The sequence below is a fragment of the Cnephaeus nilssonii genome, assembly GCF_951640355.1.
Source record: "Cnephaeus nilssonii genome assembly, chromosome: 12".
In the NCBI taxonomy this organism is placed as follows: Eukaryota; Metazoa; Chordata; class Mammalia; order Chiroptera; family Vespertilionidae; genus Cnephaeus; species Cnephaeus nilssonii.
Genome location: NC_137083.1, coordinates 41,675,706 through 41,701,210, shown reverse-complemented (window position 1 = coordinate 41,701,210; position 25,505 = coordinate 41,675,706). Strand labels below are relative to the sequence as shown.

Below are 25,505 nucleotides of genomic sequence, written 5' to 3'. Positions count from 1 at the left end.
AAGAATTCTGTCAGTATGAACATAAGGCCTATTTGGTCTAAGTTGGCAAATCAGCACAGAACATTTCTTCCTTGCTAGAGGATTAGGAAAGACTTAAAATAGTTACTCCAATTGTCAAGTTAGGAACATTTTTGTGCAGTATACAAAAGGCTCATTAGCCTACTCACAATGGCTTTTACATCATCCTCTCTTTGTCATCCAGATCCACTCCAATATCACTGGGTGAAGTTAAGAATTCTTTGGGGGAAAACCCCAATTCCCTCACCACAGATAAGAGGTTACTCCCCAGAGAATTCGAGCTGAGGATCCTTGAGTGAAGAGCTAATGACTAATCCACTAAGGACACTTCTAGTTTGTTAATTCTGACCCCTGGGGGTTGCTTTCTGCAAATGCATCTACAGGTGAGGGCGGGACACGCACAGCTATACACTTTGGATAGCACTCCTTTGCAAAGAACCTTCATTGAACTGGAGCAAGAATGTGGAGCCATGTATTACCAAACTGAAGAGAAAGGGGGTATTAAAAGGTACCTACATGCAAAAGCGAACTCATTAGAAAATAAAACAAAACAAAGGGCTTTGAAATTTACTGGAAATGATAGCCCAGAAAATGATGCATTATTCACTAACTCATGAAAATGTCATTGTCCGTTTTATTCATAAAAGCCAAATGACTGGTAAATAAAGTACTTTTTTCATAAAGCGTTTGTTTGAGGCTTATGTTCTAGTAGGAATGACGGAGGTTAGATAATAGGTAGATCTCATTATCAATTGAAGGGTGAGGGCAGGAATAAACAGAAAATCCTAAAACAACACATAAATTACCCATCTAGTCCAAAGACACATTTTGTTTGGTCCTTCTAGTAATAATTTAACAGTGCTTGTGTAGAATGCTCGTGTACAGAATGTATTTAACCCATGCCTTATCAATGGGCATTTAGACTGCTTCCAGTATTTTGTTCTTATGAACAATGTAGCAGTGAACATCTTCATACATAACCTTGAATTTGTGCCTAAGTATCTAGAAATAGAATTGCTGGTTAAAAGCAAATGTACATTTCTAATGGAAAATATATGGTCAAATTGCCTTTCAAAACTACTGCACCAATCTATGCTCTTTCTAGCAGTGAATCAAATTGTTTCTCCCACAGCTTCAGCAACATGACTGTTATAACTGAAGTCAGCTAATCTGATAGTTGCAAAGTGATATATAATTTCTTACAATTTAAATTTATTTTTATGAAGCAATTAAATACTTCCCCTAGTCATTTGTATGTCCTTTGTCCATTTTTCTATTGAAAGGCCAGCTCTTTTTTTTTATTGATTTTTAAGAGCTCTTTATGGAAATTAGTCCTTTAATTTGTGTTGCAAGTGTTTCTCTGTATTTGCTATTTGTTTTTTGACTTCATAAAAATTTGCCCAAACATTTGATTTTAACTTTTCCCTCAAACATTTGCTTTTAATTACAGTTAGCAATTTGTAATGCCTTCAGAATATTTTTTTATCCCAGAAAAACATTCCACACTATTACATATATATGGGGATTTAGTTAATGATTAAGGTAGCATTTCAAATTAGTGAAGAAAAGATATATTAACTTATTAATAACTATTTTTAGAACAACTTGACAGCTACTTGGTAAGATAAAATCTCTAATTCACCTCATATCAAATTTAAATTCTAGGTAGGTTAAAGATTTAAATCTAAAGAATGAAAGTAAAAGAAGAAAAATATGAATGAATATTTTTATAATATTGGGTGAATTCAGAACAATTTATATTCATCTCTTTCTGCATGAATCTCATTTCATTTTACTTAAAGTGGCTTTCTTTTTAAATTTTCATATGTGGTAGGGCTAATCATCCCTGATTATTTTTATTTTTCAGTTTATTACACATGCATTGTTTTTTAATCCTCACCTGAGGATATTTTGTCCACTGATTTTTTAGAGAGAGTGGAAGGATGGGAAAGGGAGAGAGAGAGAGAAAGATAACATCAATGTGAGAGAGACACATTGACTGGGTGCCTCCCATACTCACCCGGCCTGGGCCAGGGATGAACCTGCAACCCAGGTACATGTCCTTGACCAGGAATTAAACCTGGGACGCTTCAGTGTGCGGAACAATGCTCTAACCATTTAGCACACTGGCCAGGGCTACACATGCATTCTTATGAAAGGTTTTTGAATAGAAGACAATTACTCGAAATAATAATAATGATGTTGATGATGGTGCATTTATTCCATGCTTATTAAATGCCAGACCCTGTACTAAGTGCTTTAATTTTATCAGTCAACTTAATTTCTGCTGTGTTGTAAATGCTTTTATTATTATTACCATTATGAACTTGAGAAACTAAGAGAATGAGGTGCTTATCTCCTTGTCTTCTGCATTTCTCAGTTTACATTTCCAAGAAAAGGCCTCATCAACTTTCCACGTCAGGAGATAGAATTGGCTCCTACCCAGCTATAGTCGGGTGAGGTCACAGCATCTTGGAACAAAGCCGGGCTCCTTAGCTTGGGCTGTGTGGGACCGGCACATGGGCCTCCCGTGCATTAAACATGTGGGCAGTGCTTTCTCTGTTTCCTTTAATGTCGGCTCTTGGGAAAGCAACACATGTCTACTTTGGGGTTCTGAATATGAGCAAATGAACTTCATCAACATTTCTTGAGGGCAGAATCAACCTGTCATCAAGGACACAGATGAATTCATATGGGATCAAGGATTTTTGCCATATCAGTGTATCTAAAAAAATATTTAACAAGTTCACTAGATTTGCTGGGCAGTCAAACTTCCCAGTGATCTTTATCTGGTTGGTCTATCAAAGATGTAACTTCCAGGTTTAGTAGTGGGTGTGATATTAGGGTAAGTAGTTGAAACATTAGAGGAAAATGAGAAAATATAATAGATATGACATATGCTAAAAATAGATGTCATTCACACCCCGAGAATGAAGAATCTTCATAATCATCTTCTAAGAGAAAATGTTTTTCTGTACCTCTGCCAAAGAGACACCTCATTGTTTGCTTTAAAAGAGCACCCCATTAATTCTGCAGTGTAGAAAAGTAGTTGGGGTTTTGCATTTGTCTGTGAATGTCTCAAATATTTATGCATAACATCGGTGGATTTTAAGGTGTTAGTATTACATGTGTTTTTGTAAGCATTATCTAAAGAAAATCCAACTGTTGAGGGGATTTAAAAACACCTGGATCTTTTAATATCATAAAGGATTAAGTCATTTCTCACCAGAGCCTCTGGCTTATGTTTGAAAGCTTCCTCTGCTGTTTTGGCTTAGCGTTGTTCTTACTTTTAGAGGACACAAATTTCTCACTGAAAAGAGGTCTAAAAGCTAGTGCATTAGAGGGCTTGACTGTTGTTTATACCAAGACAGCAAACTGGAGGAAATGACAACAGAGTAGAAGACCTCACATTTGGGTGATTGTTTAATATTTGCATTTTATTCAAATTCTTAGGAGCTACTGGGAATTAAACATGAAAGGAAAGTTTTGGGAAATTAACTGAAAACTAATGCTGACAGACACCTGTCATAATCTGTCTTCTAGCAAAGTCATTTTTGCTCTGTCCCCTCATTAGACTCGAAGGTCCTTGAGACTTGTATCTAAGTTATCTTCTTAACCCCCACAGTGTTTCATACAGTATTCAATAATCATTGTGCCAAGTGGAATTTTATTCAAAGGCAAAAATTTCTATGTCTAGGAAACTGGGATCCCATCAGCATAGAAATCTGAAAACACACACACACACACACACACACACACACACACACACACACACACAACATAAGCTGGGGAAAAGCCTATCTTAGTGTGGCAAACTCTTACTGCATTCAAATAATATATAATTGTCCCAGTATCCATTATTGAACTTTTCCAGATTAGTACTATCTCAGTCAGAGCTCTCCAGAAGAGTTTTGGAGACAACCTAATGTGAAGTATAACCCGAGGGCAGGCTACTATCTTAATAGGGTGGGTAGAGAAGAGAAAAATGGATAGAACCCAAATGAAAAGCCTCATTTTTGTTGTTGTTGTTTGTTTGTTTTTAAAATAGTAATGGAGCTTGTTTATTCATAAAAATTTTAAAAACAGAACAAATCAAACAAATTTGATATGTAAGCAGTTGTAATACTCAAGTTTTCTTTAAATTTTCCATAGAAATTTAAAGAACATTTTATGTAGTAGCCAACATTAAAATTTATCAAATCAGGAGCAAGTCAGGGATGCTTGCTGTGTTAGCTTCATAGTTACAGATCACAGAAAAGTTACTCTGGCTTTGAAAAATGTTTATAAAGCTACATAATCTGAAGACAAAAATATCCAAATCAGAAGTGAAAGTGAGGACATTACTATCAACCATAGAAAAATAAAAAGGATTAAAAGAGAACCTGGTAGGATCAGATAACCTCATTTTAGAAATAACAACAGGGAGAAATGAAAGCAGGAAGAAACTCATTTGTACAGCATTACTCTTGCCTTAAATTAAGATGTGTTTTTTTACTCAGCATTTGCAATGAAGAACTAAGCCTGAGATGATACCAGTAGAGAAGAGGTATACTATATTAGTGCCAGAGTCTTAGCTCAAGAATGGGAAAAGAAACACCCAGAAAAAACAACAACAACATGAAAAAACACAGGAAGCACAGTAATTACTACGTTAATTTTGTCTCCTCAAAGGAGTTAATCTTAGCTGAAAATCTAACTCAAGGTTGGTCTTAGGGAAGACTGTTGATTCATGGAGTTGTTGTCAGAACTGGAATGGTTTATTGAAGTACCTGATGGATGTTCCTTGTTTTAATGGCCAAAAAACAGAACCGATTTTCACCTGGTGTTATTACACAGAGGTCATAACTAAAAGCAAGAGAGAAAAGTTGACTTAATAAGTTCTTGTTGACTCTTCTGATATTAAAGTTCAATGATAGGTGCATTGATGTTTCCTGGTATTATCTTTGATTTACTTTTTTAATATAAAGGTTTTATTGAAATATAATTCATATACCATACAATTCAACCTTTTAAAGTGTACATTGTTAGTACATTCACAGAGTTTTGTAACCATTATCACAATCAATTTTAATCACCTCAAAAAGGAAGCACCATAACCACTAAGAGTCATTCCCCATTTCCTTCCTACCATTCCCCACCCCAGGTTTAAGTAATCACTAATCTACTTTCTGTGTCTATAGATTTGCCAAATCTAGATATTTAATATAAAGGAGATCATGAAATATGAATTTTTTTTTGTGACTGGCCTCTCACATAAACTTAGTATAATGTTTTCAAGGTTCAATCATGTTGTAGTACTTCATTCTTTGTTGTTGTTAATCCTCACCTGAGGATATTTTTTCCATTGATTTTTTTTTAGAGTGGAAGGGAGGGAGGAAGTGAGAAAGAGAAAGAGGAAGAGAGAGAGAAAGAGGGAAACATCAATGTGAGAGAGACACATTGATTGGTTGCCTCCCACTCTCGCCCCAACCAGGGGCAGGAGAAAGAACCTGCAACCCAGGTACATGCCCTTGACCCAGAATTGAACCCACGACACTTCGGTGTTTGGGCCAATGTTCTAGCCACTGAGCACAGCAGCCAGGAGCATATCACATTTTAACCCATTCTTCAATTGGTGGATCTTGTTGCTGGTGTTGGGGTTCTTGTGTTCTCCAAGATAGAAATCAAGAGGAAACCCTGGGGAAATTTCCAAACAGATTTTATTAAGCTTATGCTCCAGCACAAGGGAGGCAGAACAGAGGAAAAGGACGGTCCTCTGAACTGGTTTGGGGGCTGGCCCTGTTTGGATGCTTTTATAAGATGGGGACAAAGTGGGCTTTGTAGGAAAAGGTGGGCTTTTTGAAAATGACAGGCTCGTGGAATTTTCCATGCCAGGGTAGGAAAAGCAAGCCATTCGGAGGGAGATAAAATTCTGCATTTTTTACTTTTTATTTTTTAGCAGGGTGTGGAAGGGTGGTGACATTCTTGCCGTCAGCTTATCCTTCTGGCCACCTGGTCTTAACTTGACTTCCAGGCCACCCGATGTTTTTCTATTCCAGGGCCAAGTCCCTATACTGTCGAATTGTGTTGTGCCTATTTTTTGTTTATTATGAATAATGCTGCTATAAACATTTCAAACTAGTTTCTTTGTGGATATAGATTTCCAATTCTCATATACTAAGAGTGGAATTACTGAATCATATGGTAACATGGTGTTTAATCTTTTGAGCAACTGCCAGACTTTTCCAAAGCAGCCGTGCCATTTTACATTCCCACCAGTAGTATATGATAAATCTAATTTCTCCACATCCTCAGCAACACACATTGTTCTCTTACTGATTATAGCTATCCTAGTAGTAGAAAGTGGCACCCCACTTTGATTTAAATTTACAATATGCTTTTGATTTACCTGTCCCTGATGGCTAATGATATTGAACATATTTTCCTGTGCTTATTGACTTTACTATTTCCTTTGTAGAAATGTCTATTCAGATCATTTGCTCATTTTTTTTAAACTTTATTTTTATTGTTGACACTATTACAGATGTTCCCATCCCCCCCCTTACACATGCCCCCACTCGCTTTGACCACCTCCACCCAGGCCTGCTCCTTTGGGTCCTTTGCTCATTTTTAAATTGAATTCTCAATTCTAGTTCATTATTCTATATGTCTATTCTTATGTGAGTATCACATGGTCATGATTACTGTAACTTTGTATGTAGTAACACTTCAAATCTGTGAGACCTTCAACTTTGTTCTTTTTTGAAATTGTTTCAGTTATTCAGGATCCCTTGCATTTCCATATTAAGATCGGTTTGTCAATTTCTACAACAAAGAAGCCAGCTGACATTTATATGAAGATTGTGTTGATTCAGCAGATCAATTTGGGGAGTATTGCCACCTTAACAACATTGTCTTTGATCCATGAACACGGATGCTTCTTTAGATATTTTAAAATTTCTTTCAACAATGTTTTGTGGTTTTCAGAGTACAAGTTTTATACTTCTGTTGTTAACTTTATTCTTAAGTATTTTATCCTTTTAGGTGTTATTATAAATGGATTTTTTTCAATGGAGGAAATAAAGGGACATATGTAATACTTTCAAGAATAAAGATTTTTTTAAAAAAGTAAAGGAAAGAAAAAATGGAATATTTCTTTATTTCATTTTCAGATTGTTTATTGAAAATGTATGGAAATATAATTGAATCAAAACAATAATGAGATACCATCTCATACCTGTCAGAATGGCTATCAATAACAAATGACAAGTGTTGGCAAGGATGTGGAGAAAAAGGAACCCTCCTGCACTGCGGGTGGGAATGCAGACTGGTGCAGCCACAGTTGAAGACTGCATATGTGGGATATAATGATCAACATACTTTGATGAACAAGAATAGATCGGTCTAGAGACAAATGGTAGGGGGGGCGGGCTAGAGAGCAACCAAAGGACTTGTATGCATGCATATTAGCATAACCAATAGACACAGACACTGGGGCTGTCGGGGCTTGGTCAGGGTGGGAATGGCTGGGGCGGGGGGTGTCAATTGGGGAAAAAGGAGACATATGCAAAACTTTAGACAATAAAGAAAAGAAATATAATTGAATTTTGTATAGTTGATTTACTAGTACTTTTGCTCTAAGGTAACATGCTGGTAACAGAAAACAACCACAAGAAATACTGTTCGTTCTAAATAGATTGTGCTCAGGAAATCGCACATTGTAGTCCAAGCAGTGGCTTTTTTTTTTGTCTTGAGGACTAAAATATCTGACAAAAAGCAGATGCATAATGTAAAGGCTTTAAAATAATACCATATCAATCTCATAGATGGCTTTTGGTGTTCAAGTACTCCTGGAATAGGTGAATAGCATTGTCTATTGTATTTGTACTTCATTTTCTCCAGCAATAGCTAACAATTAGGTAACAAATTCTCTTCCTCCATGTCTTGACACAGATGTCAATTCCTTGACCCATCTATGCATGGTTGTCCTACTGCATTTACTTAGTAACATATCACCTCGTTAATTGCCTTGATCACACATTACAATCTGTAATCATCTCACTTGTTTGCTATCTATCTCTGCCCTATAGTGTAAATTTATGAGAACAGGGATTTCCCCCTGTATTTTTATATTTTTTACTACAGAATCCACAATGACTAATATACACTAGTTTTTGGTGCACAAGTGAATCAATGGATTTCCCAACTACAAAAATAGAACATAGACAACTACTAAACATGCAAAGCAATAAACAAATGACACTGACATCACACTTGTGTGTGAATTGTAGAAATCAGTGTCACGCCAATGAATTCAAAAAAGAAGGGAAAAAGGAATTATACAGATATGATAATGATGGGTCAGAAAGACTCATTAGCTAAATGCTTCAACTCCTTACATGAGCCTCAAAGTTAGTTTCCTATAAAAATGATTAGTTAGTCCATACTATGAGTTGCCCTTCAATAGTTGAACTTTGTGGCCACCACAGGAAAGTTCATAAGAGGATTTTAAAAAACCTGAGTGCATTTAGGACCTAGTAATTCTAGTTGTCAGAATATCAGTCTTTTGATGATTTAGTCCAGTTAATTAGACACTTTGAAATCTTGCATTCTATTCTGCAGTTTCTATAGCCAGATCTGTGTAACTTCAAAATATTCTCAAGTAAGTTAGCATAGTTGGTAAAGACCAAATATTTCAAGAATTCAAAATATGACCTATATTTCACTAAGGTAAATGTGAAATTTGTAGAGAGTTCCAGGAAATTTGAAGAAAAGGGGATGCAGCTTTTAATCATGAATTATCAGTATATTTAACTTGTGATTTGCAGAAACACAGGATTGACTTTAGAGGGCAGGGCCACGAAGAAACTGATGAACCTTTATTGAACTTTGTAGGCAAGCGGATGGCTGTTCTTGCTTACACAAATCCTGCGTTAATTTGGATTGCTGGATCCATTTTCCTTCCAAGACGAGCAAAGGCCTGGAAGCATAACAATCACTCACCAGTGATAAACATTTTAACAACTTGAACTCTTGTGTTTTAGAAAATTTAGAAAGCCAAGTTGATTCAAGAAAGTTTTTCCTAAATACTATTTTATCCAGATTGATTAGGGAACATGAATTTTCTCTAAAAGTGAACCAGGAAAAGATACAGGCAGGAGCTAAATTACTTTGTCTCTGAAGGAATTCTGAATTCTAAAGATTTCACATGGTTCCTGGCACATGAATGCTTGATAATCATTGGAAGAGAGAGAACATGATCTTGAAAGTAAATTGGGTACTTTCAGCCCTGACCTCATGGCATCCTAAGTGTTGAGGATGACATCAAGTGGAAATGGACACTGTTTCGGAGGCTTTGCTTAGTAAGGAAGTCTTGAGTAAGTGCTGTTCTGGCTAACATTTCTTCCTATTATCTATCCAAGACTAGCCAATGTTATAGTTGTACTGCCTGTCCTGACCTATTAAATAGAGTCATGCAGTTTCTTCCATATCTTATAATGATACCTTTTCCCCCATGTGATTTGCTTGATTTTCATCTGCTCTATGGATGTTGGACATGAAGGAGGACCTTGAATCCAAGATGTTGACCTGATGTCTTAAAATGTCAAGAGTTTCCAAGGAAGAAATACCATGGACCTCCTAAAGTAAGTGTCCTTAAGTTAGAGGCAAGTGTTGAAGAGGCAGGCTGATTTCTTCTGGTGAACAACCCTGGTGGCTGTGGAGATGGAAGGTGGTGGAGACAAGAAGAGGATTGTGAAATGTTGCAGTGGAATAAGGGGTTATTTAGGTAAACCTAGTGGTTCCTAATATATCCCTTTAAGCCAACTAGGAATCATTTTCAACCTAGCTTCCATGGCACCTCGGAAATCAAGGTATTGATAATAAGCTAAAATTCTGCAAACCTGATAGTTTTGTTTGGCTTGGTAAGCTCACCCCAAAACTGTAAGGCCCAAGCATACACATTTTTACCTGTACATGGGGGACCTTTGCAAAAGAAGGAAGGCCCAAAAGAATGAAGGCCCTCTTATTGAAAAAGATCCTGGAACTGACACCAATATGTATGGTCCCTTTTTAGATCATTTTTATTCTAATCTGAACACAAGTGAATTGAGAATCGAGATCTAAATAATTAATAATCAGTAAGCTATTTCCTCTTGTTTCCCGAGGAATTCCCATCACCCATTCTGATATACACTATAGGACTTCCTCCACTTTCTTTGATAGCCAGAACTCTCAAATGCTTCAAAAGATCCCCAAACCTACCTGGGCATATTTTTCTCATAGGACCAGCCAGTAAGAACTATGATACTAAATTAAACTTAAACAAAATGAGCCCAACACTGCCCTGGGAGTTACAGTTGAGGAGCCTTGGCCTTGACCTTTAAATGGGGCAAGGAAAAATCCCCAGGCTGCAGCTCTTGCTTCTTGAGAAGATGCATATGCAAGTTTCTTTAGAAAGGTTTCCAAGGAAACCATATAACTTCAATTCCTTTTTTCTTAACCGTGTTAAGTACGCCGGCTATTGCTTGAAGTTCTCATTTGAAGGCAGGAACTGCTGAAGAAAAGTGCTTGCATGAAACACACCCACATAGCCAGAAATCATTTTTATGCTTCCTTCACTGAATGTCAGCTGCATAATCTGCTGGGGAGAACTAAATGACCTGGGTTTATTTGTGGGGTGAAAGATAGGGACGATTAACTTCACTTGGTTGATTTGCTTTTCCTCCCTGTCATTGTGATGGTTCTTAATGAATGATAGTGATGTTCAGATTGAGGAGTTGTGTCTTACCACTTTGATCCTATGTACATTAGACTATGTAGAAAATGTGAATACCAGAGAATGTCTTTATGTATATATATTTTTAACATGCAGAGAAATATTTGAGCAAGAAAATCATAGAAAACTTGGCCAAATGTTTCCATACCTGTAGGGAGCGGCTATAGGGTCAAGCCTTGGATTGACCTGTGGCAGGGCCACAAACAAGTCCCAGCTTGGAAGGTAGATCTCTCTTAGCATAATTAAGCTTAAGCTTATAGCCCCTCCCTAGCTCCTTTCTAGGTAGTTAATGGGCTGTGGGAGGTGCAGCAAGTGCTGCCAAAACAAGGTAAAACTCACAAGAACATTGTAAACATGTTGACCACTACCCTTGTTTTGATCTGACTATAAAATAAAGCTTCAGTTTGCAGGCTGGGTCTTTCTGTGTCCTCATCCAGGCATGGGAGATCACCGAGCCCCAGCTGTATTCTCTTGTCTGTCTTCTTTAATTCTTCACCACCCCTCCTCAGGTTCACCCTTGGCCAGGCTGGCACAGCACACATACCCACATATTTTCATTCATGCTAAAAGACTCAGAAACGTGGCCTTTTATTCTGCCCATGTTTTCCATTGCAGTGGGGGTAAATTTTGGGGGTCATGCTTTTGCCACGTGACCCTGATTCCGCGATCATAACTGATTGGCCTTGAGATGGATGTCTGACCAGAGCTGAGCCAATCAGAACCTTCAATGCAGTTACATTGATCCACAAAGATGCTGAGGGTTTAAACTAGACTATCAATCCAGGGGAAAGCTGAGTGGCAGCCCTGCTTAGTTCCTGCTCAACCAGGAGGAAGAAAGCTGATGTAGAGAGAGAGAGAGAGAGAGAGAGAGAGAGAGAGAGAGAGAGAGAGAGAGATTTAAGCACACACAAGAGAAAGGTAAGAGAGAGGAGAGAGAGTTGGAAAGAATTTTGGTGGCTTTTTAGTTCCTAGTTCTTCATCTGGAAGGCTTGGCTGTAGTTCTTGATTCAAACTTTTATGAGATAGATTTATATTTTCCAAATAAACCCCACTGTGTTCTTAAATTAGAGTGGTTCTCTGTCTATTCCAACTGATAGGCCCCCTCAAAACACCCAGCTTTGCTAGAATCAGCTTTTGCCACATTTCTTTCCAAGTGTCCTGGCCTGTGGGTTGTTGGTCTTACCATTTCTGACCTACTGGGTGCTGTAGTAGATGTCTATTTTATGATACCACAAGATTGCTGACCTCCCATACTGGCCATTTGAGGGGTCTCTGCGCGACTTTAATCACATTCTTCACATGATGCGGTCCAGTGATTTGCACAGAATTGCTGCTCCACCTGCTGTGGGAGGTTCTGGTGGAATTGTCAGGCTGGTGCCAGAACCAACACTGAGCAGGCTGACTGGAGAAGATTCAGAATTTTCCCCGCGCCTAGGGACACTCAGGCTTAGGGGACTTGTGGGTTCAGAATCCTAGAATCATAGATAAGGAACGACCCTTATACTAAGTTCAGCACCACCTCTTCTTTGTCCAGACGAGGATCATGAAGCCAAGCAAGCTGACTGGTTTGCCCTGGAATGGAGCCGGGACTCCCACCTCCGGAACCATGTTCTTCCCTCAACCCCATTCTGCCCCTAGCACTTTCTTCACGAAAGAAGGGTTTAGATTTCTGTGTAGGGGAGGAAAAGATCCTCTATCCTTTTAAGGTTTCTGGCTGGGCCCAGGAATTAAACTGACAGAGAACAGATTAATAGGGGAAGAGCATACACATTTTTACCTGTACATGGGGGACCTTTGCAAAAGAATGAAGGCCCAAAGAAGTGGCCAGAACAGAAATCTTTTCTGCCTTTCCAATGATAAATGTGTGCAGAAATAACAAAGCACAGGGGTTTGGGTTAGGGTTAGGGGCAGTAACCGTGGGACAGTGACTAGGAGATATGTGGGGGAGGGAAGCTAGTGGGAGATAAGGGGTGTTTCAGTATGGTTGTGTGCTCATACAGATGCATTTCAGAGGCAATTCCCAGCCTCTGGTGATAAGAATGTTCTCTTCCTGGTACAGGCAGGCACCTCTTTTGAGGGAAATTGTATGGCCTATTTTAGGCAGAAAATGGGGAGTCAGAGGACTCTTTCTGCATCTGCTATTTCGCAAGTGCTTTCAGCTCAAAATAAGTAAGCCAAAGTGGCATAGCTTGGAGTGGCATGTCGTAGACTCCTTCGCCTGGGTTTTCCCTTCTATACTACATTTGGAATATTAATTAAAAAGTACTGATACCATATATATGACTAAGAATTTTTTATCCTTGTGATGAAATTAAGGACATATTTTATTTTTAAAGCAAATTGAAGAAAAATATGACTCCACAAGTAATGTGAATGAGTAATTGTTGTTTTTTTTTCCCAGTAGACCCATATGTATGGTGTTCCTCTAAGTTTAAGCTATCTTAGGCTGTACTTGTTCAGATATCAAATTAACCACGATAACATTCCAAGGTCACCTGAATTTATTTAATAATAAAAGATAAATCTAAGTTTTGACTCTGTACAACATGCCCCCTCTAAATCATATTCATTACACAGATGATTCCCAAACTCACTTCTTAAAATATCTCTTCTCTCTTGACCCCAGAGATACTCTGTGTGGGGTCACAAACAACTGCTTTGTTCATGTCACGCTCATGGCCCATGATATCAGTCCTGGCTCCATTTTCTCTCTTTCTAGTCTACTGTAGAGGTTTCCTTGTCTCTGGGGAAATCCCCCTCCCCTCATTTTCTCCAACAGATTGCCTCTGGAATTCCTTTTCTGTTTTGTAACGGACAGTTTTAAATGTGTATTTTTGCCACTTTTATTTTTATTCTCTTTCTTTTAAAAATAGCTCTTGGATTTTCCTTGAAGGAACTTGCTACTTCCGTGAATGGAGTTTGGGGACGGTTGACCCCATTATCTGAGGATAGACACTGCATCACCCTGGCCATAATATCTACATCTGCATTGGGTGGTCCCAGTTACCCAGGAAGATTCAGCCACCAAACTCTCGATGGAACTATTGGGCAAGAAGCACTCTCCTCTCACAGGGGAGCTTAAGTCAGTGGGATGTACATCTCCAGCTGGTGATGGCCATCTTTGCCACAGATGAAGAGAGTCCCCGTGAGAAAGAAGTCAAGAAGGGGAAGTGGAACTGAAATGACATTGTTTGTTCCTTGGCATCAGCTGAGCCTGAAGCTACATTCGCCTCTTTACTTCCCAGTTAAATGAATCAATATGTTCCTTTTTACGTAAGCCAGTTCAAATCGGGTTTCTGTCACTAGCAACCTAAAGCATACCGACGAATGCACGGGCATATTGCTGCTGTTCTTAAAAAGTATTCATGCCTTTCTATTATATGCAGAATAAATCCAACCTCCTCTGCTCAGCTTCAAGACCTTTTATGATCTTGCCCATTTTAGCCTTTGCTTCCACTCTTTTGCCATACAGCTGACACTTGTGTTGTGCTGCTCTACTTGTATGTTTTGCCTCATTTTGCAGTTTTACAGCTCATTGCCTTTGTCTATGCCACTCCTGCCCTCACTCCATCTGGAATGCTCTTACATGTGAAGATCCTACTTATTCCTCAAGACCACACTCAAATGTTACCTTCATTAGGAAATCTTTCCTGGTTTCCTAGCCAGAATTAACTTTTGCCACCTTTGTATGTTCTTGATTACTTATACCTCTATTTCAGCACATGGCAATCTGTCTAGCCAAGAGGTCATCTTTATATCCCTGCTCCTACTCCCAAGCCCAGAACAGGCATCAGTAGATCATGGTCCATCATGGTTTTCCTCTAAGATAGTCAAGTGTGAATGTGCTGGTTCTTTCCACTAGATGGTGCTTATTTCCGTTTCCCAGGATCACCGAGTAGGGCTGAGGGCACACAGTAGACACTGAGGAAAGTTCTGTTAAACAGAGTGGGTCTAGTCTCACTTTGAAATACTTTTCACAGTGATTTCCATATAGATCTTGGTGGTACTGAACCCGTTTCAACTGCCAGTTTCAGTGAAGGGCTCTCATAGCTGCTATACGAGAGTGGCAGCTCTGGACCTGGGACTGTATTCTCTTAAATGTTTCTTGTAGTTTCCATTTGCCTTGAACTTGCATATTTGAATAAACTAGAAGGTAGAAGAGAGGGAATGAGAAGAAAAAATGGGATTTCCACTTTATGAAACAGAATTCCGTGGGAGCTCCCTTTCTCCTCTTGTCATCATCATCATCATCATCATCATCATCATCATCGTCATCATCGTCATCATTGTCATCATCATCATCATCACCATCATCAGTGCCCTAATGCCTGCTGGGGTACCTGGCACAGCTCTAAGATCCATGAAAAAACAAGCTTACATTTAAAAGTGAGATTTTCTACATTAGTATGTAAAACACACACGAGCATTAGTTATATCTTTGTATTTGTATATACATGTCAAACTTTTTGGTCTGAGTTTCCCTGATGAGGCTGAAACTAGCCGACTTTGTACACATAGATTATTCACAAATCCTGGTGGTATTTGTGACTCTGCTGTTTTTAGATTCAACTAACAACGCTAAGTAGCTACTCTGTGTTGGGCACTGTACTAAGTTCTTTCACACATATGAATTTCTTTGTCTTTTTAAATCTTCAAAACAACTCTAAAATGTATTACTTATCTATTGCTACATAACTAATTACTCTAAAGCATTGTGGCTTAAAATCATAACATTGATTATCTCACAGTGTCCATGGATCGGGAATCTGGGCCTGGCTTACCTTGGTTCTCTGGCTCTGGGTCCCTCAGAAGGCTCAACTTGAGAAGATGCATTTCCTAACTCACTTATGTGGTTACTGGCAAAATTCAGTCCCTCATGTGCTGTTGGTCAGAAACTTTCGGAGGTTCCTTGCCTCATAGACCCCTCCACAGAGCAGCTCATGATGTGGCAAGTACCTTGATGAAGTTGAGCAGGTGAGAAAGAGGCAGAGAATGCTATTTTCTTCCAAAATGAGAGATTGCCTTCTCTGTTTTCCAGAACCATGGGTTGGAGAGAGCAGAGCCTAGGGTATGTCAGGGATTTGCAGTGCTTTGTGGCCAGAGGATTTCTCATGAAAGCCCTCAGTAGTTACAGGGCTGGTGGTTTTGTAGCACAGGTGCGTGGTGAACGGAAAGGTGCCAGGTGGGAGGTGCCAGGGATAAGTATGGCTTTGGCTACCAAAACATCTGGTGATCGGAGGTGCTGTTCAGCCACAAGCCTTGCACATGGCTGGAAAATAGTGGTGATAATGGGGCGGGGGTGCATCTCTGCAGCGTAGGGACCTATTTTAACTCTGAAGCATAACAAAAGAATTCTGAGTTTGATTGTCTGAATATAAAACTTCTCCGATGGCTGTTCATCTGCTGTGAGATAAGAGAAGTGTTGCTGAGATGCTGCAATGATTCTCCACTCCTTGGTATATCCCTGTCCCTGTTATTTTCTCTAAGTGCATATGGACTCAGATTCAGAGCCCAGCAGGCAGTGAGACTTAATCTGTACTAAGGAGTGAATGCTTAGGGAAAAAATCCAACATTCAGTAGAAGTGAAAATGAAGCAGTTTGCACCTCCAAAGGGGGTTTTAACTGTGAGTGAGAGAGCTCAGCATGGCCACAGGGGCGGCAGGAGGTTTGCAGAGCTGAGAAGAACTGGGCCAGGTGAGGCATCTGCCACTGGCTGAATAAACAGCAGCCCTGAGGCCCTCCTGCTCCAAATGCCTTGCTTGCATGGTCGGGGGCGGGAGGGAGGGAGGGGAGATAGATCAGGCCAGCCTGAGTGCACAACAGATCACAGTCGGGTGGGGTCAGCAGAAACAGGAAGCTTCGACAGAGTCATTTTTAGGCCAAGAAGTTCCAACAACGGCTTTGATGCCAGTGCTTGATAATTATTGACTTCTCATGGTTAATTTCTCTTTGAGAAACATAATTTTCTGAGCTTTTAATGAGACTTGATGAAAACTAAAGGATCCAGGGAGCATGCAGACTGCATTTTTTCCCCCAAAATAAAAAGACTTACTTTCTTCCCTTGGTAAGAAATTCAAATAGAAAGCCAAGTTTCCCCAAAACCCAAAGAGAAAAAAAAATGCAATGTAAAAAAATCACTATCAACAGTTTGGTGTGAGTATATCCTCCCAGCCTTTTAATGCGTATACAAACCTACGTTTTAACTTGAGTGTGACTGTGAAGTAACACTGTCCTATAACCACCTCGTTTCACTCCTGCATAGGTCATAGATCTCCATGGTTGTCAATACATTGATGTGTCTGACCTTATCAAGGGCTTCATTGCAGTTCATGGTATACATGTGATTTAATTACCAGTTCACTATTGAGGGACTTCTAGGCTGTTTCCAAGTTTTGCTTATTACAAAGAATGCTGGTAACTTTTTGCCCATAAGTCTTTGCACACTTGTCCAACAATCTCTGAAGGATTAATTCTTGGGTGTGGACTTGCTGGATTAGAAGATAGATACCTTCTTAATTTTGATAAAATTTTACAAAATGCCATGAATGAATTTTACCAACTTGCTCTGCTTTCATCAGTATGATAGACTGCTCTTTCTTTCAAATTATTAACAACCCTGGCATTACCAATCTTTGCTAATCTGATGGTGAAAGGAACGTAAATTATTTTAATTCGCATTTCTTAAATCAGTAGTGATTTGGGGTCTACTGTCATATACTTACTAGGCACATGTATTTTTTTGTGGGAATTCAATATTTTCTGATGAGGTATCCATCTTTTTTTATTGGATTATTAGAGCTTTTTGTATATCAAGAATACTAACACTTTGTCACCTATTTTGAATGCAATTAAATCTTTTTGGTAACAGCAGAAAATATCAAATAGGTTTACTTACAAACACTGTGGGATCCCCCGGTGCCCCTCCCCCAAAAAAGAACCCCACAAAAGTTTTGGTTATTGACACTTTATTAGGTTTCCTAGGGATGCCATAACCAAGTATCACAACCCAGGTGGCTTAAAGCAATACACATGTGTTCTCTCACGGTTCTGGAGGTTAGAAGTCTGAAAACAAGGCGCTGGCAGGGTTTTGTTCCAGGGAAGCTTCTGAAGATCCTTCCTTTCCTGCTCCGGCTTCTGGGAGCCCCAAGTGTTCCCTGTAGACTTGTAGACACAGCTCCGTCACATGGTTTTCTCCCTCATCTTTTGTTAAGTATACCAGTCATATTGGATTAAGGTGCACCATCATGACTTCATCTTAACTTAATTACAGGCATACCTCAGACAGTGTGGGTTCAGTTCCAGACCACCGCTATCAATTGAGTATCCCAATAAAGCAGGCTCAGTTGGTTGGAACATCTTGTAAACTAGAAGGTTTCAGTTTCGATCTCTGGTAGGTGCGTGTGTGGGAGGCGGCAACGTATTGATATCTCTCTCTCACACCAATATTTCTCTGTCTCTCTCTCCCTCCCTCCCTCCCTCCTTCCCTTTCTAAAAACAAACAAACAAAAATCTATAAAAACATCCTTGGTTTTAAACTTGAGGTTTAAAAAATTGCAACATCCGTAAAGCACAATAAAATGAGGTATATCTGTACTACTGTAAAACCTATTTCCAAATAAGATCACATTCACAGATACCATGGGTTAGAATTTCAGCATATCTTTTGGGGGACACAATTCAACCCACAGCCGCCCCCATTATGAAGTGTCTGTTATCACTAGCAAACTATGTTGTTTAACGACTGGGACTAGATCGGTCTTGTTCCATATTCTGACCTGAAGTACTTGAGCCAGTGTCTGGTAGGTAGTGGCCCCTCAAAAAAGATTTCCTGAAAGAATTTGAGTTTCAGGACTATCTGCCCATTCAGATATTAAAAGAGGTATACAAGAGAACACAAGACATCAGCTTTTCTTTTATTTAAATCTACATTTAACAATTTGTAATTAATATGCAAATACAAGTGGGGATAACTGGACTGTCCAGAAGAGGGAATGTCTCAGCTTTCTGAATGGGGCTTGGGTCTGGTGCGTGCTTTAGGCTCCCCAGCACCTGTCCTGCAAACAGGTCTAAGAATATGCAGACACACTCCCAGACTAGAACCAAATTTATGACCCAGAATCATTAGGTTGGATTAAGTAGAAAATAAGACAGCAGAGCTTTTAACAATCTAAATTTATTTTATTTCTTATTCATATTGTAAAATACAATTGACATTTATTTCATAGTCACATAGAGCCAAGCTTATCAAATAAAGGTCAAATAAAGTATCTTGCTTCAGAAACTTACTTTCTAAGTTATTTTTTGTACTTGCTTCAAAAAATAATTTCCAATTACATAGGACTAACAGCCTCCAAATTATGCTGCAGAATTCCTATTTTTAAGCCTTTAAAACATAATTTACCTCCTGTAAAAGATACATTTAATAAAACATCTATCCTTCATTACCAAGAGGAATATACATTTCATTACCGGGCATGGTCCTTGTAATGAAATGTATATTCCTCTGTGAGGGACAGAACATGATTGTAAAAGATGAGCTTTAAAGAAAGAGTGTTTTATCGATACCGTATGAGTCAGGGGAAAGGCTCAACAGGCAAGGCAGCAGTTCCACCTACACCTTCAAAGGCGTGCAGGGCTTTTTCGAACCCTGTATGTTAGAACCACCCAGAATACTTAGAAAAATACTGATGTCTGGGCCTCATCCCAAACGAATTAACTTATAGCCTGAGATTGGTGCTCAGGCAGCATATTTTACTTTATTTATTTATTTATTTATTTATTTATTTATAAAATATATCTTTATTGATTTCAGAGAGGCAGGGAGAGGAAGGGAGAGATAGGGACATCAATGATAAGAGAGAATCATTGATTGGCAGCCTTCCGCACGTCCCCAAACCTAGGGTCGAGCCCACAACCCAGGCATGTTCCCTAACCAGGAATCGAACCATGACCTCCTAGTTCATAGGTCAACGCTCAACCACTGAGCTACACCGGCTGGTCCAGGCTGTGTATTTTAAAGTGTCCCTGGTGATTCCTATTTGTACCCAGAGTTGAGAACCACAGAGCATTTGCATACACAGAAGAAAGGTTTGGGCTACACCAAACCAGGTATCTACTTAGAAAAATTTAAATTTAATATATATTTATATCTAATATAAATAGACACTGTTAACAGAGTTATCCTTTGTAAAGTATTACCTATAAGTAATTTTAAAATATTTTATAAATAATGATCTTTCTCTAATGTTAACCAACACTTCCAATAAATAGCAAAGTAATTAAGAAATGAAAAGAGTTTTTAAAAAAGATTTCAATTGTTTTTTGAAAACCTGAAGAATGTGTCAAAGTTTAATAGTTCTTTAAACTGAGAGGTGGATAGGGCAAGTAGTGTTCTTCCTAACTCGGGTACTTTTTAGATAGCAAATATCTTCTTCCATTAAAAAAAAGAAAAAAAAGAAAAAGCTGCTCAGACCAAAATTTAAAACCAACGTATTTGGAAACTAATCCATAATTTCTAGAATGTCTCCTTTAATAATATACTTAAAAAAACAACAACTCCTTCAAGTATCTTTACAAATAAATGCCTAATATCCAAGTAACCCTAGAGGAGAAATTCTTTCTCAACTAATTTTTGAATCTAGGGTAAAGGGGTTCTTGAAAATTTCACAACTCTGGGTAAAAAGCTGTGGGCGGGTGGCTAGAAGAAGAAGAGAGGCAGGGAGAAAGGGAGGGAGAAAAATATGAAGGCAAAAAAAAAAAAAAGAGTTCCTTTAGCTGCTTCTTGGTGCTATGCTGGACAAGGCTATAACAGTTGTACTTAATAATTTACTCTGTGGACAGGGTGGGGACAAAGGGTCTCATCTCCATTGTTCCCTATTTATAATCTTGGAACCAGCCCAGCAGAGAAGGGCCAAGCACAAAGGTTCAGATTTTTCTATTTTGTGTTTGTGCGTCTCCGTTGGACCTCATTGCAAAAGACACTGAAAAGATGAACTCGCTTTCCTTCCTTTTAGTGCATCCCTGGCATCTGCAGACAACGAGGGGATGTTTGAAAATACCGTTAGGGGATGAGACAAAGACTACAATGAGCGCATTATTTTCTGTAAAGAGCTTGAGGAACACAAGGATAACCAAAATTGAGAGTAAACCCCACATGAAAATAGATGTCACAAATTATTCCAAAGAATTTCCAGAAGCACTCAATAATAAGATAGTCAAAACATCGGGCACAACAAGGAACTGATTAGTCTGTTTAAACACAGAATATTCTCCAAAATCACTGAGACAAATGAGATAGAAACAAATCTGCAAATAGGCCTAGAACCGAACTATCCTTAAACAATCAGACATGCCAATATTTTTCTCCAGTGACAGTTCAGCTAGGGAAAGAGCTATATATCTCAAGTGCCAGCTTTCATGATGTCCTATTACAATTTAAATCCAAGGTTGATGATTGACATGCTAATTTAAAGCTTTGGAACACTAACTTGTTTTCCTAGCCCAAAGCATTAGGCTGAATGTTTCTCTCCTTGTTTGATGCCGAGAACAAGATGCAGGAACCAGTTAAACTGCACAGTCCATCCTTTGTCTCTGCAAACTTCAATCTGATCAAGAAAATACTTTTTAGCATCCTCCTCATTTTTCCCCACGGTCAGGGCATCCCGAATGTATTCAATATCTTCTTTGCTTGTTAACTGGGGCATTCCCGTCATCAGCATCATGGAAAACAAGATGATCAGTAGGTTTGTGTGATGACGGAGGGCCAGATAAGCCTTAGCGCAGACGTCCTGAATAAAGAAAAACATGCTGTTACTGTGGTTACGGTAACTAAATAGGCTAGAGATACTGGGTACTGGAATTTACATGGCATCACTCTGTCTGTGAGAAGAAACCATCATAAAGAGGTAGGGCCCCTGCCTCAGATGAAAAGTTTGATGAGAACAGAAACTGTTTTTGTAATCTCTTAAGCACCTTAATGTAGATACATAAATCCAGGTGTGCTCAAGGAAAACTAAGTGATACAGTGAAAGTTCATCTTATTTCTTACTCTATATTTTCACTTCAGCTCTTTCCTGGGAAATTAAGGGTGGACATTTCTGCAGTCTCTGAAGAGCAATGAGTCATTTTTGAACACAATACTGGAATCAATAAACTTTATATAAGCATAAATAATCTTTGCCAAGAGCTAATGAAATCCAAAGAAACGATGGAAGCATTGTGTTTGAGATTTTGTGTTCGTCTTCACAATTCTAAGAAAATCGATGAGTTAGTCTTTCATTGTCTGACTCTCAAAATTGTTGGATGAACTTTGGAATTTTAATACATATTCTGAATACTGAGTGAAAGAGAGGGTTTTAAAAAATGCTATGGCTGCAGATAACACAGGTGATACAGGAGAGTTAGATGATACCGGTGAGTTAAATCCACTTATTAAGCAACAGGCATGCTTATGCCGGTTAAGTTATTCCAAAGCTTAGAAAAAGAGGCAAGTTCCCAAGTTCATAACATGAGAATAACCCAACCTTAATATCATAACTTGGCAAAGACAGAGTGTTAAGGGAAATTGAATTTAACAATAATAAAACATAAATATTTCAAATAAAATACTGAATAACATGTTAAAAGAATAATACACTATAGCCAAATAGAGATTATTCCAAAATTGCAAGAGTAGTTCATCATAAATTACTGTTGATTTTATAAAAGTAACATGTAAGAATATGTAACTAAAATGTAATGATGTGAAGAATTATCTGAAATTATCAGTCACAATCATTCTGAATGAGTATAGGAAAAAGAACTGAAGTATAAAATCAGAAAAGTGAAGATAAAATTGCTAGTATTTATAAATAACTTAATTGTCTTCTTGGAACACCAAAAGCAGGGAAAAACTAAAATACTATTGTAACTAATTTTTATTAAATTAGCACTTAATAAAATTAATAAGTGGAATGCTATCAGTAGGAGCCACCAGTTAGAAAGTATAGTGAAAAGATATATACTGTGAATAATGAACAGAAAATCATGATTTCTGTGATCAACACATGCACAAAACATGCAGAACCCATATTTAAAAACTGTAAAAATTTACTGAGGCACATAAAAGAAAACTTGAACCCATGTTTTTATAATAGTAATAACAATACCCCTAACACATTCCTCAGGGATGACTGACTACTTATTATAAAAATCTAAGTTCTTCTCAGATTAATCTATAAATATAAAAAAATTTCAATAAAAGTTTCTATTGAATATTTAAACTCAGTCTTGAGTTTTGATTTCATCTGAAATAATTGGGGCCTGAGAGAACATTTTGAAAAAGTACAGTAATGAAAAACAGTGCTTGCCATACTAGATATTAAAACATATCTTAAAACTATAGTATTTTAAATGGTGTGACACAGTGCCTATTCTTTTCCAAAAAGATAAGAAATTTTGTGGAACAAAATGGAAAGTTCAGAAACAGATCAAAGTATATATATATGATATAGTAAAGGTGACTTCTCAGATTAGTAGAGAAAATATCTATTATTTGATAAATGATGCTGGTACAATTAGCCCATCATTTGGAGGAAAGATAAAAGTTCATACCATGTGATATATCAAAATAAATTCCAGATGAATTAAAGATTTACATGTAAAAAGGTCAAATATTTAAATAATCATGAAGTGGGAAAGGACTTTATGAAGATGACTTCCAAAGTGGAATCTATAAGAAATAGCTAGAGAGATTATAGAAACTTCAAACTTTGGAGAAAAAAAGCCATAAAAAAATTAAAAGAGGCAAAAAAAAATAAGAGTAAACATATTTGCAACATGACGTATTACTCTTTCACCCCAGCCTCCCAATAGCTCTTAAAAATCAGTAAGAAAGAGACAAATAGTTGGCTTGAAATACAGGCCAAAGATATGAGAATTAACACAAAACAAATAAACATATGAAAAAATATACAACCTCATTAGTAATCAAATAAATGTGACTTAAAAAGAGATGGAGCCTGGCTGGTGCTGTTCAGTGGTTGAGCATTGTCCCATGAACCAGGAGGTCACAGTTTGATTCCAGGCAGGGCACATGCTCGGTTAAGTTCTCAATCCCCAGTTGGGGGTGTGTGATAGATGATTCTCTCTCATCATTGATGTTTCTATCTCTCTCTCCTTCTCTCTTCCTCTCTCTGAAATGAATAAAAATATACTTTTTAAAAAAAGAAAGATGGAAACATTCATTTACCAAAATTAGAAAATCTTTTTTATTTAAAAAAATTTTTTAAGGACCCAATGTTCACCTTTCATAGGCTGATGGTAGATGGGAATAGTTATAGTTTTACTAGAAGATAATTTGATAATTAAATCAAAAGCTTTGAAATATTTATGTGTTTTGAAACTTAATTATGGTGGTGTTTACATGACTGATGCATTTGCCAAAATTCAAAGACCTGTACACCTAAAATAGTCAATTCTGCTGTATGTAATTACACATCAATAAACTTGATTTTAAAATGTCTATATCCTTTTGCCCAGAAATTTCCATGCTAGTAATTTACCTTTTTTTAAAAATGCTAATTTTGCAGTGATTTACCTACAAGAATGTTAATTAGAACACTGCTCAAACTTGTGGAAACTTGAAAGCAACCTAAATATCCTACAATAGGGGATCAATAAACAGAGTTTATGGAAGTACCTACAATTGTGTGCTTTGTAACTACTAGGATGACACTGTAGAAGAATCCTATATAATAAAGAGGTAATATGCAAATTGACCCTCACACCCTCGCACAAGATGGCCACTCCCATGTGGTCAAAGATGGCCGCCCCATGTGGTCACAGATGGCCGTCACTAGATGGCTGGCAGGGGAGGGCAGTTAGGGGTGACCGGGCCGGCAGGGGAGTGCAATTGGGGGCGACCGGGTCAGCAGGGGAGCAGTTAGGCGTCAATCAGTCTGGCAGGAGAGTGGTTAGGGGGTGATCAGACTGGCAGGCAGGTGAGCAGTTGGGAGCCAGCAGTCCTGGATTGGAGAGGGTGCAGGCTGGGCTGAGGGAAATTTTGTGCACCAGGCCTCTAGTGTTTAATAAGCATGTAAAAATGTTTGAGTTAAAAATCAGGTATGAAACAACACGTAGTATAATCCCATTTTGGTAACTGTACACAAAATACTTTTTAAAAAAGAATATAAGTTTACAGGCCAAAATGTTAATAGTGATTTGTCTTTTTACACTTAGATGATCTTTTCTGTGTCATTTGCATGTGGCAGGGTAACTGCAGTGACAATGGTGGTCATGACTGTGTCACTCTGTGTATGCATCACCCTATCCAAAGACAACAACTCATGGAGTATTCTGGCACTTTTTAGGTAGGCAATATCTATAATAATAAAAGTGTAATATGCTAATTAGTCTGGACAGCCAAACAACCTTCTGGACGTAATTCTGGATGTCCTTTTGGACAAAGCTGCAGTGGCGAAGGCTGAGGCAGAGGCGGTTAGGGGCGATCAGCCAGGCAGGCGAGTAGTTAGGGGTGATCAGGCAGGCAGGCAGAGTGGTTAGGGGTGATGAGGCAGGCAGGTGAGTGGTTGGGGCGATCAGGCAGGCAAGCGAGTGGTTAGGGACATCAGGCAGGCAGGCAGAGTGGTTAGGGGCGATCAGGCAGGCAGGTGAGCAGTTAGGGGTAATCAGAGAGGCAGGCAAGTGGTTAGGAGTGATCAGGCAGGCAGGCAGGTGAGCAGTTAGGAGCCAG

General features: G+C 38.4%; 1 protein-coding gene across 2 annotated transcripts in view; it reads right to left on the bottom strand.

Moving 5' to 3' along the window:
• Positions 1–19,004: 19,004 nt before the first annotated feature.
• Positions 19,005–25,505, bottom strand: part of PIK3CG (phosphatidylinositol-4,5-bisphosphate 3-kinase catalytic subunit gamma) — a 36,828-nt gene continuing 30,327 nt past the window's right edge. For both annotated transcript variants that reach the window (XM_079785342.1, XM_079785341.1), the window contains exon 11: positions 19,005–21,561. In XM_079785342.1, the coding sequence (XP_079641468.1) occupies positions 21,283–21,561 (279 nt within the window). In that variant the 3' untranslated portion in view covers positions 19,005–21,282. The remainder of the gene's footprint in view (positions 21,562–25,505) is intronic.